At 35.7% G+C, this 20,200-nt stretch overlaps 1 protein-coding gene and 1 non-coding gene across 2 annotated transcripts in view; both read right to left on the reverse strand.

Annotated features, from left to right (window-relative positions):
* Window positions 1-20,200, reverse strand: part of ANKRD30A (ankyrin repeat domain 30A) — a 159,289-nt gene that overhangs the window by 135,682 nt on the left and 3,407 nt on the right. The window contains exons 2-9 of the mRNA XM_033208467.1: window positions 19,032-19,146; window positions 18,670-18,843; window positions 16,715-16,821; window positions 14,991-15,128; window positions 12,325-12,380; window positions 8,611-9,213; window positions 2,996-3,026; window positions 163-235 (exon numbers count right to left, since the gene is read on the reverse strand). Of these exons, the coding sequence (XP_033064358.1) occupies window positions 163-235; window positions 2,996-3,026; window positions 8,611-9,213; window positions 12,325-12,380; window positions 14,991-15,128; window positions 16,715-16,821; window positions 18,670-18,843; window positions 19,032-19,146 (1,297 nt within the window). The remainder of the gene's footprint in view (window positions 1-162; window positions 236-2,995; window positions 3,027-8,610; window positions 9,214-12,324; window positions 12,381-14,990; window positions 15,129-16,714; window positions 16,822-18,669; window positions 18,844-19,031; window positions 19,147-20,200) is intronic.
* LOC117082955 lies at window positions 13,652-13,758 on the reverse strand. Its single transcript, XR_004436868.1, has one exon. It is a non-coding gene; the product is annotated as a U6 spliceosomal RNA (small nuclear RNA).

Genomic DNA, 20,200 nt, shown 5'->3' on the forward strand with positions numbered 1-20,200 from the left:
TAAATCAACTACTCATATTTTATATAAAATGTTCTTATCTGACCAACTTTATATTGCCAACATGAAATAATGATACTTACAGCACTGCAAAACATGAAAAGTAAATACTATACAGAACCAGATTCCAACTGAGAAAATCAACTTCACAAGAGACCATTTTACCTTGGTAGCACGATTAAAGTCTTTCTCAAGTTTTGTAGACTGTGAATTTTCAATAGGCGGTTTGCCAAATAGACTTTAGAGAAAAAAGATACAACATAAATCAGCAAATTCACATATTTTAAAAATAAAATCTGCTAGTACATATCTTGGTGCTCACTTTAAAAAATGAAAACAAAAAGCAAAATCTGGGAAAAGATCAGTCCTCTGTATATTAAATCATGTTTCTTGGTAAAATTAAAATATGCCCTCTGTTTTTAAAAAATATTTTAGTTACGTATTTTTGACTCTACCTCCCCAACCTATAACATTCAATGAACACTCACTCTTAGCTTCATAAAAAATAGTGACAGCCAATATAATTGGCATACCCTGAGTATAATTTGTCCTCACAAACTGTCCTCAATGATGAACTAGAAATCTACTTAATAACTGACATAACTTTTGACATCTAAACTGGAACAAACTTGATAACCTAAAATGAGGAAGAAAGACACAGTTACCGTATCCCTTTTCCATTATCTATCTCTGATTCAAAGACTAATCTGTGTCACAGGAAAATGACATTCTTTGTTTCTCAGCATAAAAACCACTTAAGAAGGCCCTGTTGCTTCCCTTCACCCTAAAACACTACAGAGGATGCCCTGAAATATTTGAAATGTTGAACAGCTGAACCTACAAATGTCAAATCACAAATGTATATTTCTTATTGGGAATATTTTTCTCAACAAAAATTGAAACTTTAAAAATAATAAAATCTAACTACTTATTTTACACTTGTCCTTCCCTGTTCAGGGCTACATCAACTAGCAAAACCTTAAAAATCTTTGTACTTATTCCCAAGGAGAGAGACTGTTGGAAAAACTGAGTCCTGATCATTGGATTTCTCTAAGTACCATATATACACAGAGAGAAAGATCTGGAAGTGGGAGCCACTATATATAGTGAATGTGTCTCTCACTTCCACATCTTTTTTCTTCAGGGTTTCATGGCAGTCTCCAACCTTTAAATATTCAGCTCATCAAAGCACAGATTACTGAAAAGATAAACTCAATGACCAGCCAAGAAGCTCTGTATTTACCTGTTCCTGGAAAACAACTAAATGGAGTCTCAGTCAGTCATTCACCTCCACCATAAGCATGTTACCAAAAACCCAACTGAAGCTCCATGACTTATTTGACAGCCAATCTTACACGTACATGGGTAGGACATTAGAAGCTTGGAAAAAGAGGCAAAGGGGAGGGGACACTTGCCCTGGGCCACAGATCTATGTAATTCAGCAACCGTCAATCTCCTAGCACTCAAGGGGCTTTAAGCCTCTCCAGTGAGATTTGGGGTGAAAGAACAGAATAGGACATTTCTATCTGATTGTAGAGACTTTTTTTTTTCTTTTTACCCTTTCAACAGAAATCTTGAAGTTTGTCCATTCCTCCAATTAAACAAGCAAAAAAGCAGTGACTTATTCAGGACTTCTTTTGCACCGTATTTAATATGCCTTTCTAGATAACTCCCAATGTCTACTGTGTTTGTTCTAATTTATCTTCATCAAACTTGTCATAAGATCCAACATTCTGATCTCTTTGGTAAAACCTAAAACCCTTACTCCTACCGATCCTGGGATTATTTCTCTTCAGACTTGGCCTTTCCCTGCTAATTCCCTTGTTACTTACTTCCACTGGGTTCTCCAGCTAATTCCATTCTTATCCTTTTCAATTTGTTTAATTAAACCCATTTCTTCTTCCTTTCTATTATTCAAACACTCACTTACGTGGTGATATAAAAACAAGAGTAATGGGCTTTGAAATGAGTTTAAATATTACTTGTTACCTCCTATATTTAAATAGGTCACTTTGAGTTTCAGACTCTCCATCTGAACAATCATTTTTCCAGGATATTAAATACAGGTTGAAATACGAAAGTATTTTGATTAGTCTCCAAGAGTCCTTAAAATCCTAAAATTCCATGTACTTTTAATTTTACCTATAGAAAAATGGGGCTGGTAGAAAGCAATAAAATAATAGAAGAAAAGAGCACCAAGGAAAGTAGAGAAGAAAGTAATCAGGAAAAGATCATAGAAAAGTCATGGAAGAAGAAAAAAAGATTCTAGCAAAAAAAAAAAAAAAGAAGAGTGCATGCAACTAGGCAGGGTACTGCTTTGACGAAAAACTAAGCTGGGAAGTCAGTAAACAGAGAAATCTATAAGAAATAGCCTCTAAATATGATTAACATATCTCTATGTAGATATTCTCCAATAAGAGTAAAATAATTCATCTATAGGATTTACCTGGTCTTGCTTATGAAACAAAAATCTATGTCTTATCACCACAGCTAAGTCAGATCTGCTCTCAAAACTTTGATGATAAAAACAAGGTACTGGTATACCTCTTTAACTCTTAAACATGTTAGAACAAAGTCTTGGATAAACCAGTGTTCTAAGGGAAATCTCTAAAAAGAGTTAATGACAAAATGTGACTTTGTGAATTGATCCTATCTGGACCTGGACCTTGATCCTAATGATGCACAGGTATCTGTGCTGAGAGGCAAGAGAAGGGATTTGGGAGAAAGGTAGGCTGATGGCAAACTCAAGAGTCAGTTACTTTTTAGCTATGAAATCATAGGCCAATTAATCAACCTCTCTGAACCACATTTGACTGACTAATACAAAGTAGGTGACAGTAGCACAGATGCTTTGCAAAGCTGTGTGATGACTATGTGAGATGATAAATATTAAGCACATAATATGTTGTCTAGCCCAGAGTAGCATACTCGACAGTGATTTCTTTCCTCTATATTTTCTGAGTTAAAATATACGTTTTAAAAAACCATAAAGTCTTACCTGAATATAGACTCTGCAGGACTCACATGCACTATTAAAGAGAAAAAATAAAATACATTAAATCAACAAATATAGATAGAAAATACAGAATATCAAAAACATAAGAGGGCATGATGGCACATGCTTGTAATCCTAGCTACTTGGGAAGGTGAGGCAGGAGGATCACCGGAGGAGCCTAGGAGTCTGAAAGTAGCCTGGGAGACATCATGGTACTTTAACTTAATTTAAAAGAATCATGCACACTTTCATGCATGATCCAGATAGTGTATAAAAAAGCATAATACTCAGATGCTTTGTTACAAAGACTGAGATGATTTGATATACAGCATTCCTTTGGGACCATACATTGAGACTATAGTAAAATTATTATTAAGTATACTATTGGTAGAAAATTGATGCATTAAGAACTATTATTTCCCCTCCTTTATAGTTCTCAAATGAGAGGAAAAATCGAATTTAGCACAATTTGATATCTAAAAGTGAACTACAGTGTACAATAGCCATAATACAAACAGAATCCTATAAGACTGACAGAAAATTGTATTATTAGCAGAATTAGTATAAGTGGACAGTGTCAACCTTAGAAAGTATAATTTCTAGACAAATTAACTCGGAGCAGTTAGAACAGAGGATACAGTAGTCTCTCTTGATCTGCTCTACTTATAGAAAGAAACACACACACATGACTTCCCTCTGCTCTCACACCACAAACATCACAACAGAAGACTTCTGCGACCAAATGTTTGGAGGATTTTCTCCACCAACAAGTAGGCAATCAATTCTGCAGCAGAAATCAGCTGGTTGTCCTCTATTCAATTCCAACACTATCTATCTAGAAATAGTCTCAGATTCCACAGGTTGAAGGCTCAGTCTCACAAGACTGCCCTCCCATATCAATTGCAAATCTGTGTCTCTGAAACTTCTAACCAGCTGGTTTCACGTTGGGGTTCTCAAGACTCCCTCTTTGGGTTTGATTAACATGCTAGAGTGCCCCAAAGATGAAGGGAAACACATTTATCAGTTTATTATAAAGGGTATCACAAAGGAGACACATGAATAGATGCATAGGGCAAGTTATGGGGGAAGGGGCATGGAGCTTCCATGCCCTCCCAGGGCATATCAGCCTCCAAATACTTCCATACATTCAGCTTTCTGGAAGGTCTCTGATCCCAGTCATTCTGGGTTCTTAAGAAAGCTTTATTACATAGGCATGAATGAAAAAATCTGCGGCCAGTGGTAATTGACCTTATCTTCAGCTCCTGTCACCTCCTAGGAGGTTTAGGGGTGGGGCTGAAAGTCCCAACACTCTAATCATGCCTTGTTCTTTTTTGTGACAAGCTCCTTTCCTGAAGCTATCTAGGGACTGCCAGTCATCACTCAATTATTAGCATACAAAGACATCACTTTGGAGATTCTAAACATTTTATGAGTTGTATGCCACAAAACAGTGTTGAAGACCAAACATATATTTCACAATATAATATTGAAGCTTTGGATTTTTGTGACTTCAGCTACTTGTGGCCAACTGTAGTCCAAAATATTAAATGGGGGATTCCAGAAATATACAAGTCATAAGTCTTAAATAGTGTGTCATTCTAAGGAATATGATGAAATATTAAGACACCCTGTTCCATCTCACCCACGTCATGAATCATCCCTTTGCATATGCTATCTGCCCATTAGTCATCAAAATGGTCTTTTCTTGAATCCCAACCATCAACACTATCATGGCTCAATGATCCAGGGTCACATGAAGCAGATGATCCTCCTTCTGATGTGTAGTCAGATAGCCAGAAATAATTAGTAGCCTAACACCACATGACAACTCCTACCTTATTCTCCTGACTTCATCTCATCACATAGGCATTATATCATCTCACAATTACCATATGAGTGAGAAGGGTGAGTACAATACAAGACACTTTGAGAGACCACATTCTCCTAACTTTGATTATAATATATTGTTATTGTTTTATTTTATTATGAGTTATTGTTAATCTCTTTCTGTGCCTAATTTATGAATTAAACTTTATCAGAAATATGCATGTATAGAAAAAAATATGAATGCATAGGGTTCCATACTATCCACAGTTTCAGACATTCACTGGATGTCTTAGAAAATATCCCCTGTGGATAAAGGTGAATTACTGTACTGTGCATGTGTGTATGTGTGTGTGTGTGAGAGAGAGAGAGACAGAGACAGAGAGAGAGAGACAACACAGATCTCCACTCTCCACAAGAAGCACATAAAAAAACAGCACTTTTCCTCACACATGACCCTTAGCTTTTGACAATTCTGGAAAAATCCTGGCACATGTACTCCCCAGTTTAGACAATTTTCCAGACCCTGTGTATGTTGGCTGCTTCAGTTACAAAAAGTTAGGTAGGATCATGGGAAATTTCTTCTTGGACACCAGAAACATTAACCACATCAACAGTACACTTAACATCTTTAAAAGAATTCTTTTGAACAGATTACCACTGAAACACTTGTAAGTTAAATCCAATTGACTTTTCAGTAATCTCATGAAATTCTCACATTTAAAAGAAATTTGCAACATCACTTTCTCTGACTGCTCTCCTACTTTTCATTAGTCACTGCTCAGTCACCTTTACCAAGTCCTTTGACTCTGTAAAATGTTGGTACTCCCAGGGTTTTGTCAATGGCTTTCTTCTTATTCTACATCTTCTGCATAATGGATAAGCTCATTGAGATATATGGCTTGCCTAATAATTGTAATAAAATTATTCTAGGCCTGCATCTCCAACCAGAGTACTGTCTCCAGCTAGAAACACCTATAATTCAGTTACTTACTGAAAATATCCCACATAAATGTTTCATTAAACTCAATATGTAAAGAAAACTTTGGTCTGTTCCATGACTGTTTGCACTTCTCTGTTGACCTGACAGTTTCCTACTCCTTCCCCATGAGCATTGTAAACGCTAATGCACGATGTGGAAACTTATCAATGACCTGAGATTTTTTTCTGTCCCCTAGCTTTTTAAACTCAATATCAGTAAGTCATATTAACTGTACCTCTTTTCTGCCTTTGCTTAATCTTTCCATTGCCACTGGAAATGCAAACTTACTTTATATTTATATTTCCTAGTTAGAAATGTCCCCTTAACTGATGGCTTTCACAGGGAAAAAGAAGCCCTACTTGTCAGGGATCAGAAAAAGTGATTAGAAAAATACTTATACAGATAGTTACAGGAAATAGACACAAACCTTCTTGGAAGGCCTGGTTAGGGGTTTGCACAACTTCAGTAAATGATTTGGCTGAAAGCAGCCTAATCCTCTTTGCTGTGAGTGGACAGCAATGGAGCAAATAACTAGGGAACTGACAGTTTTAATACAAAGTTTTGTTGGAGTACAATCTTGCCTGTTTGCTCATACATTATCTATGACTGCTTTCACTCTACAGTACAGACTTCAATCGCTATTATAGAGACCACATGGCCTAGCATTTTTTTTTTTTTTTTTTTTTGAGATGGAATATTGCTCTGTCACCCAGGCTAGAGTGTAGTGGTGCGATCTCAGCTCCTGGAAACCTCTGCCTCCCGGGTTCAAGTGATTCTCCCGCTTCAGCCTCTCAAGTAGCTGGGATTACAGGCACACACCACCATGCCTGGCTACTTTTTGTATTTTTAGTAGAGATGGTGTTTCAACATGTTGGCCAGGCTGTTCTCGAACTCCTGACTTCATGATCCACGTGCCTCAGTCTCCCAAAGTGCTGGGATTACAGGCTTGAGCCACCGTGCCCAGCAGCCTAACATATTCCCTATCTGGCACTTTACAGGAAAAGTTTGCCAGTCTCTGCCTTATACCATATCCAGTATGCCCTGATACTCAAATCTAATCTTGTGACTCCCCTGCTCAAACTTTTTCAATGAATCCCTGAAGAAAACGTTGCTGGCTTCCTATGCATAGACATTATTTATTCTTTCTTGCTGCAGAAACGTAAGTTTCTTTAGATATTCAGTATTCCATTACCCCAATCCCATCTCAAAAAGAGAAATCATTATTGTAAGCTAATCACAGTAATTACATTTGCTTTCCTAGTGACCGGTTTAGATACAAGCATGTGGTATAATCCAGCCAATAAAATGTTACAGGAAGATTACTGCAAGCTTCCAAGTTTTCTCCCTCTTTAAAAGAAACATGTGAACAAAAGTAACCCTTCCAGCTTTTAAATATTGTCTTGAGAGAGCATGATTACTGGAGCTGTTGCTAATTAACCAACCAAAAGTGGAATCCTGGCTGGGCACAGTGGCTCACACCTGAATTCTCAGCACTTTTGGAGGCCAAGGCGGGCATATCAGCAGGTCACAAGTTTGAGTCTGGCCAATATAGTGAAACCCCATCTCTACTAAAAATACAAAACATTATCCAGGTGTGGTGGCAGGCACCTCTAATCCTAGCTACTTGGGAGGCTGAGGCAGGATAATCACATGAAGCCAGGAGGCAGAGGTTGTAGTCAGCCGAGATTGCTCATGCCACTGCACTCCAGCTCAGGCAACAGTTTGAAACTCCATCTCACAAAAGAAAAAAAAAAAAAAAACAGAAAGTGGGATCCTATGATATCCCTGTACCACCAAAACAACTTTGGTTCCTATGGTTTTAGTCATTGTTCGTTAGTTCTTCTAGTATTTATAGCCAGAAAAACTGTGAGAATTTTTCCAGGGCCTACAGAATAAGAGCTACTTATTCCTATACTATTAAAAAGTGTAGCCTAAGCTTGCCTTATTTCGATATTCAAGTCATGTAATGGGATGGCTGGGTCATATGGTACTTCTAGTTCTAGATCCTTGAGGAATCACCATACTGTTTTCCATAATGGTTGAACTCGTTTACAATCCCACCAACAGTGTAAAAGTGTTCCTATTTCTCCACATCCTCTCCAGCACCTGTTGTTTCCTGACTTTTTAATGATTGCCATTCTAACTGGTGTGAGATGGTATCTCATTGTGGTTTTGATTTGCATTTCTCTGATGGCCAGTGATGACGAGCATTTACCCAAAGGATTATAAATCATGCTGCTATAAAGACACATGCACATGTATGTTCATTGCAGCACTATTCACAATTGCAAAGACTTGGAATCAACCCAAATGTCCTTCAGTGACAGACTGGATTAAGAAAATGTGGCACATATACACCATGGAATACTATGCAGCCATAAAAAAGGATGAGTTTTTGTCCTTTGTAGGGACATGGATGCAGCTGGAAATCATCATTCTCAGCAAACTATCACAAGAACAAAAAAGCAAACACCTCATGTTCTCACTCATAGGTGGGAACTGAACAATGAGATCACTTGGACTCAGGAAGGGGAACATCACACATCGGGCCTATTATGGGGAGGGGGGAGGGGGGAGGGATTGCATTGGGAGTTATACCTGATGTAAATGACGAGTTGATGGGTGCAGCACACCAACATGGCACAAGTACACATAGGTAACAAACCTGTACGTTATGCACATGTACCCTAGAACTTAAAGTATAAAAAAAAAAAAAAAGATATTCAAGTCATTCCCAACTACTCCCACATCACATTTTTTTCACTAGGGAACCCGAAGTGCCAATAAACCTTACAAAGTTCGCTCATCTTACCATTGGTACTTGCTTTTGTAGATGTTTCTTTTGTAGGACATGCAGTCATCTTAGATGTTCCTTTTTCCGAAACTTGAGTTTTATTAGATGTTACTACTGCCACGCGTTCAGTCTTTACACGTCTTGCTTTTTTCTCCCATGCGATCTTAGTAAGTCTTCCTGTTACTGGACATATATTATACCCAGATGTTTCTTTTGCAGGCCTCGTAATTTTTCTAGGTGTTTCTTCTGCTAACTGTTCAAACTTTCCAGATGTCGCTTTCCCCAAACATTGAATTTTGTCAGGTGTTCCCTCCACCAAGGGTGCAGCCTCATCAGGTGATTTTTCCACCAAGCTTTCAGCTGTGTCAGGTGTTCCCTCCACCAAGGGCGCAGCCTCATCAGGTGATTTTTCCACCAAGCTTTCAGCTGTGTCAGGTGTTCCCTCCACCAAGGGCGCAGCCTCATCAGGTGATTTTTCCACCAAGCTTTCAGCTGTGTCAGGTGTTCCCTCCACCAAGGGCGCAGCCTCATCAGGTGATTTTTCCACCAAGCCCTCAGCTGTGTCAGGTGTTCCCTCCACCAAGGGTGCAGTCTTATCAGGTGTTCCTGCAGATGTTCCTTCTGCCAAATACACAATCTGGTTATACTAGATTCTTCTACTAAATATCATCCTCCTGACTCTTCACCTGGCAAACTTCTACCCCTTCTGTATGCTTTCTTGAAATATTACCAAACTTTTCTTTCTTTCTTTCTTTTTTTTTTTTTTTTTTTTTTTTTTTTTTTTTTGAGACAGAGTCTCGCTCAGTCACCCAGGCTGGAGTGCAGTGGTGTGATCTCAGCTCAATGCAACTCAAGCGATTCTCCTACCTCAGCCTCCCAAGTAGCTGGGATTATAGGCGAGGGGCCACATTGCCCCGCTAATTTTTCGTATTTAGTAGAGACAGGTTTCACCATGTTAGTCGGGCTGGTCTCAAACTCCTGAGCTCAAGCAATCCATCCACCTTGGCCTCCCAAAGTGCTAGGATTACAGGAGTGAGTCACTGTGCCTGGACACTACCAAACTTTTTAAAGCTTTAATTCTTCACCTTGGATATAAAATGTCTGACACACGCTGAATACAGTAACAACATGACATAATAAGTAATAATTATAAGCTCCCAAAGGGGTTCTGGCACAGAGTAAGCACTAAATAAAGTAATAAATAATAAAAAAAGATGATAATAACAAGAAAAATGCTTAGTACCTTAGTAAAGTAGTAAATAATAAAAAATGACAATGATAATAACAAGGAAGATGCTTAGTGCCATAAAGATACCTGAGAGTTATTTGTTAAGTGGACAAGTGGATAAATGAATAAAAAATATTTTTTAGGAAATTCTGTTGGAAAAATGCAGAAATTCAATAGGGACACCTGTACTGTATTATGAACACCTCAAAGACCCAAACTATGTGTATTCTATCTTTGTCTCTTGCAACTTGCAAAACCTAACTTATAGAGGTCCTTTGATAAATATATAATAAAGATGTGCTCATATAGTTCATATTGTACAATGCATTATGTCACATTTAGGTATCACAGTAGCATTTTTGTTATTATGAAAAATTTTTGTAACTTTATTATAATTTCTTGAGCCTAGAGTTAAGCTATTTGAATATTTATAATGATAATGTTTTGACTATTAGAAACACAGTATCTTGTTGTAACAAATTACTATTAACACACTAATTATCCAGCAGATAGAACAACATATCTTGTTCTAATGAAGTAAATATATCTTATTTGGTTTCAACTTAGGGGGAATGAAGTTGGTAATAGTGAGACCTTGTTGGTACAAGACTATGTAACATAACCTGCGCTTCTCAACAAAAAATTGCTTTTCTGACTTCTACATTCAGTAAGTATCTTTGAAAAATAATCTCCTATTGGTACTGAGGCACCCTGGCAAAGTTTTGTGATTCTTGTTGGCATTTGTTTATGGTGCCAGAAAAGTATTATTAAATTTCAAATTCTAAAGACAGTTACTTTTTTAGTGACACAAGTCACTATGTCCCACAGTTGATCCTTGAATGAAGGTTTCACTGTAGGAGCCCACTAATAGACAGATTTTTCTTTTCTGTTGCCACTGCAAGATAACAAGACAAATCTCTCCTCTGCCTCCTCCTTATCAGACTACTCAACATGAAGGCAAATAAGAATGAAGACCTTTATGTATAATAATTCACTTCCACTGAATAGTGAATATACATTTTCCTTCTTATAAAAGTTTCTTTCTTCCAGCTCACATATAAAATAGAAACTATGAGTTAATTGACTGTTTATGCTTTCAGTAAGGCTCCAGATCAACAGTGGACTACTAGTAAAGTTTTGGAGGAGTCAAAAGAAACAGATTTTCATATGAAGCAGATTTTCAGCTGCATGGGGGATCAGCACCCTAACTCTCATTGCTCAAGACTCAACTGTAATTAATTCTCATTTACTAAATCCAAACTATGTATTGTAAAAATTAAATAGAGCCCAGAAGTTCAATACCAGCCTGGGCAACATAAGGAGACCCTGTCTCTACAATGAATGAATCAATCAATCAATCAATCAATCAATGAATAAATAAATAAAACCGTGTTTCTTCATCGGTTATTGTGGGAGTTCAGTCAGGTTGGTGAAAAACATTTTAATATGAAGTTATAGGACATAGACACAAATCTTCCTGGAAGGCCAGAGGGTTTTGTAAAAGTCTCAAGATAAGGTTATGGCTGAAAGCAGCCTAATTCTTACCTTGAGTAAATAGCTTCAAGTGGGTACAAAGGAAGGTGGAATAGTTTATCTAAATAGCTTGTTTACTTATGTGGTCTTAAGACTAACCTTTGATCACCCATGGGCAGGATGGCTCTCCGGGGTTGGGGGGGGGGGTGACCAGATTAATTACCCACAGGTGTGTGGACTCAAAGCCTTTGTCATTAAAACTTTGCTAATAAACGCCCACAGGGCCAGCTAGCCAGGACTGTGGCTGCTGACTCTTTACAGCACCTTCCTTGGTGTCTGTAATCAGCTCAGAACCCTTGTTGCTCTTTCACTGAATATGGGTGTCTGGGTATGTGTCTCAATCATCTGTAGGACAGACCCCCGCAGGTTATAATATTCAAATGTTACAGCTTTCTGTTATTAAATCCTACTTTTCATTATTAGATGTTCAATTCTTTGTGGCTTATAATTCAGGGCATGTAAGCTACTTTATAATTTGTAATAAAATTCATTTATAAATATATTAATTCATGAATATAAGAAGCAGATTTTCAGCTGCTTAAATTAAATTGGCTAACCTGAGCATCCCCTATTACTGAGTTCATCAATCACAACAAGGGTTATACATTTTATAACAAGCCTAAGTTGTTAGGACAATTGAGGAAACATACAATATACAAACTTAAAAATTGCATTACTTATGTATAGAAAAGTATTATATAGGATTTTAGGGACCATAATTAAACAAATATTTTTTCAGATAATATTTTTTGAGATTATAAGCTACCTACAATGAAATTATTAACTAATTCTGAATTATAAACTAAAAAATTAAAGCTACATATATATATATACACACACACACACACATATATGTACATATGTAAACACATGCTATTTACACATTGCTTTTTGAATTGCCTTTTTGTGATCAACACTTCCATAATCTTATGGTAGCACCACCAAGAGTAGTTTACTATCAGAAGTCTTACCTGGACTGGTATTTTTAGATAATTTTCGTATATATTCCAAAAGTTGTTGATGAATGCTATGTATTAAAATGTAATAAATAAAATTACTATTTTAACACTGATATTATAAAAAACATTTACCAAATTTATTAAGTTCTTAGAGTATTTCAGACAATATCAGGGCTAATATCAGAACATTACTTATTCCATAGACTTTAAGTTTGTTAGCTCTATGAACTTAGTAAGTTTCTAATTAAAGAAGAATTAAAGTAAGATGAAATAGTCATGAATTGAGGGCAGTATAACTCAGTCAATTAACTACAGTTAGCTTGGCTTAATGGAAAATGTCCCTAACTCAGAAAAATTCCTAGCATGTTACCAATAGGTATTTTTTGTTGAATAAGCTGCTTCTCTTAGGCTCAATGTCTTCTAAAAATGAGGATTTTAGAGCCTCCTTTCACTAGGTTATTATAAAGATTTAACAAGATAACATTTTTAAAATGCTCAAAGAAATAGTGAAGCAATGAAATAATTTGTTCTTGAACCTTATTGCTGAAACTATTTTAAAATTCCCAGTAAAACCCAATGTGTTGGCCTGGTGCAGTGGCTCATGCCTGTGATGCAAGCACTTTGGGATACTGAGACAGGAGGATTGCTTGAGCCCAGAAGTTCAAGACCAGCCTGGGCAACATAGGAAGACCGTGTCTCTACAAAAAATAAATTTAATTTTTTTAAAAAAGTGTTTCTCCATAGGTTATAATGTTCAAATGTTGCAGTTTTCTGTTATTAATTCCTACTTTTGGTTATTAGATGTTCTATTCTCTGTGGCTTGTAATTCAAGGCATCTAAGCTATTTTATAATTTGTAATGAAATTTATTTATAAATATGTTAATTCATCAAATTGGATAACCTGATTATCCTCTATTACTGAGCTCATCAATCACACCAAGGGCAGAAAACTAATAGATGTCAGCATCTGGCTTGGACTACTACTACTCTTTATCTACTTCCTTAAACCTGAACTAACAAATCTTTGTTAAAATGAGGCTTAGTCACTAAGTGCATTTCCAGCTGCTGTGGAAGACAAAACCCTGCCACTATTTTTTGTAAGTTCCACAAAGAAGATGCAAGTTGTTATTTTCTCATTTCTGAGATGCCTACTTACAACATATTGCACAGAAGATCCTATGTGTTACTCACCACATCTCATTTCATACACCACCTTATATAAATATTTTTTGTATGAAAATCACAACTGCAATACTTGGTGTCACGCATTTTGCTTTGACTCACACCATTTCCTTGGAGCTAGTTAGAAAGTAGTCAAATGTCCTTTTGGGGACTGCAAGAAATATGCAACACTTCGCAGATTTGTGTGTCATCCTTGTGCAGGGACCATGCTGATCTTCTCGACATTGTTTCAATTTTAGTATATGTACCACTGAAGCCAGCACAAATCCCAACTTTTACACTTGAAGACTGATCAATGATGGATGAGGCTTAGCTCTGTTAAATCTAACCAAGTTACTTGAGATGGAGTGAAGTCTATTGAATGGCTTCATGGTAATGCAGAATTTGAAAATATTTTAAAAACTTGAGATAGAGATGCAAGTAGTATGGGAGATTTTTGCTTTTACGAAAAAAGAATCACTTGAGGGGACAAGTACAAGTTGGAACCGACTACAAATGTGGAAAGATGACATGGGATCTTACAGAATAAGATGAGGCCTTCCACTACCTGTAAAATGGTGCCTCACAGGATATAAATTGCCAGGGATATAGATCTGGTAACAAAATAAAAATGGATCTCTAATTTATTCCTGTAACATTATTTCAACCTGTCTTACAGTTTTAAACTATCACAACTAATATTTGCTAGAGAAAACAGAAAAAAAGTCATTCAAAGGATAACTTACCATGAAGTTCTAGGCCAAGTCCAGGCTAAGATGTGGGTGTCACATCAGGTTTTGAGTGGGAGGAGAAGGGTCAATTTGCTCACTATGTGTGTGGCTAAAGTTAAAAGTCCTAGCTGCCAGAGCAGGGTGCTGGTACTTTGGAAAGAATGGCTGAGAATATGTATGTGAACTTTAAAAAACTGTAATGACTTTGAAGTCTACATATAGATCACCATGAAGGCTGAGGGATCTGTGTCAGTAAGGTCACAAAGGTCAATCATTACCAGACTGCAGGAGCAGTTTCAATGGCAATGATGCAGCAACAGAGTTAATGGAAACAACAAAATTCCTACTTTTATACGTGAAGACTGATCAATGATGGGTGAGGCTTAACTCTGTTAAATCTAACCAACTTACTTGAGACATAGTGATTTCCGTCCCCAATCCTTTTGACTTATACAAAAAGAATGTCTTCCTTGGACTTAGGGAACCCCTTGGATTTTTTTTTAAATTCAAGTATTTAGCTATGGAAGACAGCCGCTGGGGGAGACTATCAGGTTTTCTGCTAAAGTGGACATTTCAAGACCCAAATAACTAATTAGAAAAATCAACTAGACAACATTAGGGATAAAGTTGTTGAAAGTCCTTAAATAAAGAATCTTGGACACAATACTCCTAACTAGTCTAGATTTTTGCCTAGTTTCTGGCTGATGAAGTGAACTAACTCACATTTAAAAACTACCTGAAACAAACTATAAAATCTCACCTAGCTTCTAAATGTAAACACTTACTGATCAAATCCACAAGCAATAGCATAATGTTCTGCAGTCATTCCACACGTATCTTCAGCAAAGACATCAACATTTCGCAGAAGAAGCATGCCGACTATCTCTGATGATCCATGACATACAGCAAGCATGAGAGCTGTGCTAAAATAACAAAGAGATAAATTCCTTACTATGAGCAGAACCAATTTAATATGTGCCTGTCAGTATAGAATTAACCATTTACATGTACTAACAAACATAAGTATCTTGAGTGCTCAAATGTTTATCCTTGTAAATCACCACGAAGGCTGAAAGGAAGGAGCAAAAAGACTCATGTCCCAATGGGATATTGCATACTAGAATTGACTAATATAAAGTCCTTTGAGGGGCAAGAAATTATGCTCTGTTCACTAATCTAACAGAGTAAAAGATTTAAGTGAAGAATTATCTATTCCTTCCTTAGTCTGATGTAATAGTTTATACTTCAAAATCAGCTAGAAGTCAGACCAGTGACAGCAATCTGAAGGCTTAAAATAATATTAGGAATAATGATATTAGTAGTAGTCATGGTAAGTTTAGTTAATGATGCTGATAAGAATGTATGAGACCCTGAATTAAATGCTGTTGATATTCATAATGTTACTTCAACGCAGTCATCCTTAAAGGACATATTATTATTCTCATTTTCATATAGAAAATCATACTTGGTATTAAGTAATGTTTGCAAGGTCACACCTGTCAAGTGAGGAAGCTAGAAATTAAACTCAATCTTGTATGAATCAAAAGCCTCTTTTCTCTTTATTACTCACCTATGGCTTATCTTAATTAAATAAAATGTTAATCCAATTAAAGATGTATTTCTTCCCTCTACCCACACAAATTAAAAATAAAAACACACTATGAATAAAAAAGGAAAAATAATAATAAATTCACAGTATCTGGTGATAGCAATTAATAGTCACGTAGGGATAACCTAAAATTAATATTCTTCAAAGAAAACAACTTAAAGCAAACAGTTGTCCTAAAGACAAAATGGTTTTAAACTCCTATTTCTATTTAATTTTGCTTTTTCTTTCCTTTGGGACAGAATCTCGCTCTGTTACCCAGGCTGGAGTGTGGTGGCACTATCTCAGCTCACTGCAACTTCTGCCTCCAGGTTCAAGCAATTCTTCTGCCTCAGCCCCCCGAGTAGCTGGGACTACAGGCATGTGCCACCATGCCCAGCTAATTTTTGTATTTTTAGTAGAAACGGGGTTACACCATGTTGGCTAGGCTGGTCTCAAACTCCTGGCCTCAAGTGATCCAACCACCTTGGCCTCCCAAAGTGGTGGGATAACAGGCGACAGTTACCGTGCCCAGCAAATATTGCATTTTTTTAAAAGTGTACAAAAAACAGAAGTCAGAAAAATACTATATAATTCATTCAATATTGAATTATAAAGTAAACTTTAAAAGTTCATACTTCTTAAAACTAATAGAGAACCACTTTAGCTAACAGAAGATAATGCAACCAAAAACATCAGATTACACATAGGAATCAGTCAATATAATAAGAGAAGATAAATCCTACTATATACTGTTCTTTATGTTGACCAGTCAAAATAATTGCTTTTCTTCTGATAATTTGTGTTGATATTTTCACTATAATCTAACAATTTTAAGTAAATGTTATTAATATTTCTGACAAGTGTTATTACTCTAGAACACTGCTCAAGTGTTTTTTAATAAAAAAAAAAGAAATACTATACCGTTTAAACCTACTAACTGCATTCGCATTTGCATTTTTTGTCAGTAAAAATTCGACAATTTGCTCACTTCTTTTCGTTATGGCCAGTAAAAGTGGTGTGAGGTAAGCCTGTAAAATAGCAAAACAATTTAAAATTCAGGAAATTACATATTTCTCAGTTGAACTGAAAACCTTATATAATATCCTATGAACTGAAACACATAAAATAGAAAGTAAGTCAATAGCAGTCCCTTCTTTGTCCCTTTTCTGTGCTTTCCCATGCACTGCACCTTCCCTTGTAAATATTCAGCCTCTGCATCACCACGTTAACTCTAGTTATCTCATCTAAACCAAGAGCTTCTTGAGGGCAAGGGCTGTATCTTTTATCTCTATATCCTTAAACCCTAAGACATAGTAGTAAATACTTTGTTTTTGACTAAATTAGTAATCCAAATTGTTACCTCTAAAGCAGTGTTTCTTAAACTATATTCCAAAGAATAATTACCTTACTAGAAGCACTATACCTCAACAGATTCTACCATTATCTATTTTCAAAATATATTATAAAACTGTGAATTAAATGTCCATTATTCAATAAATGACTTGAGCTTTGACTATTCCTTATTTGACAATATATTTCTGTGGCAGACATTAACATTTGACAATGTTAATATTGTCATAATTTCAGGGATACAGATCTGAAAGTTTCCCAAGAAAAATGGAGGTTTCCTCTGGGTGATACAAACTCGCTTGATTCTCTTCTATCAATAATCCCAAGATCTCAGATGCCAATGTCAGGCACACCTGTTCTACATGGGTCACTAAGGAAGTGACTCTAAATTAACAGAGATTGGCTTCAAATGAACTTTGATTGCTTATTATTAAATGGTCCATGGGGTTTCTCCTATTACAAGACAATAGAACTTTATCTCAGCTATTAACAATTCAGTATGAAAGTTTATTCTCAATTATAATGATAATCCTAAGATTCTAATGCATATCTACTTCTTAAAATGCAACAATCCATTTTTATTCTGGTTTCTATTGTAGTTGCCACTTAATTTTTGGCAAAATATCAAAAATATGAATAAAATGACTTATTAATGAAAGTTCTAACTCATCTATATGGATTAGCATAATAGAAGCCACTAAATCAGTTGAATTTTAAGGGACAATTCTGAAGAGAAGGATGTAATATTTTCTGCTATTCAAATATAACCATGATTAATCTAAAAAGGCTTAAAGGCATTTTAATAGAAGATAATTATTTATGGTTTATATACAGAAAAATCATTGTTTAAAAAGTCTTCTAAATTCTAGAAGTCAACCCCATTATTAATGAATTAAGGTAAAATATAAACTATATAAACTATATATTATAAACACCTATCAACTGTCTTGAATACCTTGAAATCTTTACCAAAATATACTATGAAAGAGGAATTGATAACTGAAATATTTGCAGAGGCAAGAGATAAGTCGAGTAAGTGATGTAACTAGGTGGGCACAGAAGCAAACTGGAAACATATGCTTTATGTAAAGCTAGAACGTCTTCATAGTATACCAAACAGTCATATGGGCTCAAGAGACACCAGATTCAATCCTTTAAGAGGAAACCCAGATTTCTGCATGTCTCCTAAATTTTACATGTTGACTCAATTTATGCAGGCAAATTTTGCTTTCCTCTAGTTTTACACTAACTGGAAAGAAAAAAAACACTTGTGTGGGAAAGAATATTTGAAAAACTTTTACCTTTAACAAATTCAAATATTTATCACGAATGCACAGAAAAGCCATACTCTCTAATAGTTCTTGTAAAAACATAAATATTTAAAGTAAAATCTTAGACAATTAAATTATTTCAAGCTATTTTCATTCAAGGAATGTTTGAGCTTCCAAATATAAAAAAAATACATATGTTAATGTTAAAACAAATTGATTTCAAATATTTTGAAAATAACATGGGTTAATGTCTACCTTGTTTTGCATTTCGACGACTGCACCATGGGACACCAGTTTTGCCACCGCTGACAAATTCTTATTATAAACAGCATAATGGAGAGCTGTGTTGCCATACACATCTACAATATTTAGACCGGCACCAGAATCTACCAGAATATTTGCACAATCCTCCCTCTGGCATTGTAGAGCCTGTCAGTATTAAAGCAAGAATTATTATAAACTAAATAATTTATAATATAAATTATAAAGTATAGGAAATCAAAATAAATATTCCACAGGTTTCAAAACTCGTTGTATTTCAATGAGATAAATTCATTTTTATTCTATGTATTTAAACCAAATCTATCTCCTGCTGAAAAAAACTGGCTACTGTTTACCTTCATCAGAGGTGTCCTGTCTTCCCCATCAAGGACGTCAAGTCGGCACTTTCTGTCTACCAGAAATGTTACTACTTCCGCATGGCCATTGACACAGGCCCAGTGTAGAGCAGTCCTATGAGAGTGAAAGGACTTTTTGGCATAATTTAGTCCACTGTCTCAAAACATACAATTATTTATGTAACTGTAAACATTAAATGCCATGCTCTTTTTCTGCCTTCAAAACAAATATTTAATATTCTCCTGAAGAAAGTACAGCATTCATTTGCTCTCATTACTCACTACATTAATGAAAGAGTGGCCTATCTGAATAGAAAGAGCTTGGTCTTTGGATTCAGTTTAACTTGGGCTTGAATATCACTTTAAGGTCTTTCACTTTCTAGCTGTCACTTAAACTTTCTGCACCTCAATTTTCTCATCAACGAAATGAAGATGAATACAGCAGTTATCTCACAGGTTATCACCATGATGCCTCAATGAGAATCTATGCAAAGTATTTTGGAGAGTTCCTAGCACATGTAACAGCTCGGTAATTGTTAGATATTATAATTATTATAATTATTACTACTGCTTAACAAAGACAACATTTTAAGTAAAATGGTGCAATTATGCCTACTTTGTGGTGTGTTTTAAAGGTTAGAGATAACACTGTATTTTAATGATTCTAAGATGCTCAGTTTCTCATATTTTAACATTTCTGACATTGAAATGCCACTTATAATTCATTATTTATTACCACTATGTTTGGCAGAAATTTAAACAATCTTTTACTGGTGCATAAAATAAGGAGGCATCACACAATTCACAGTGCCTTCCAAGAAGTGGAATATAGTACATACAACAGGACAAGGGCAGTCCTAGGCACAGGATTAACACTGAAAAAAATTTAGCCTTTAAGAGTACTAAGCAAAAGGAGAGTTGAAATAAAAACAACAAATTATTAAAACACAGTACTTCTTTAATATTTTAAAAGCTTCAAGCCAAAGGAAACTTGGGATTCAAATAAATAGGTATGGCTCATCTAATTCCGTATTTAGATTTACAGAATGTATGTAAATTCATATTTAGATTTATAGAATACATGTAAATTAGGTATTTCCAATGATTCATATTACTATTTAAAACTATTATAAATTTCCAAAATCACGGTTGGTAGTTATCTTTTACTA

This window comes from Trachypithecus francoisi, unplaced genomic scaffold (genome assembly GCF_009764315.1).
Source record: "Trachypithecus francoisi isolate TF-2019V2 unplaced genomic scaffold, Tfra_2.0 Lachesis_group9, whole genome shotgun sequence".
In the NCBI taxonomy this organism is placed as follows: Eukaryota; Metazoa; Chordata; class Mammalia; order Primates; family Cercopithecidae; genus Trachypithecus; species Trachypithecus francoisi.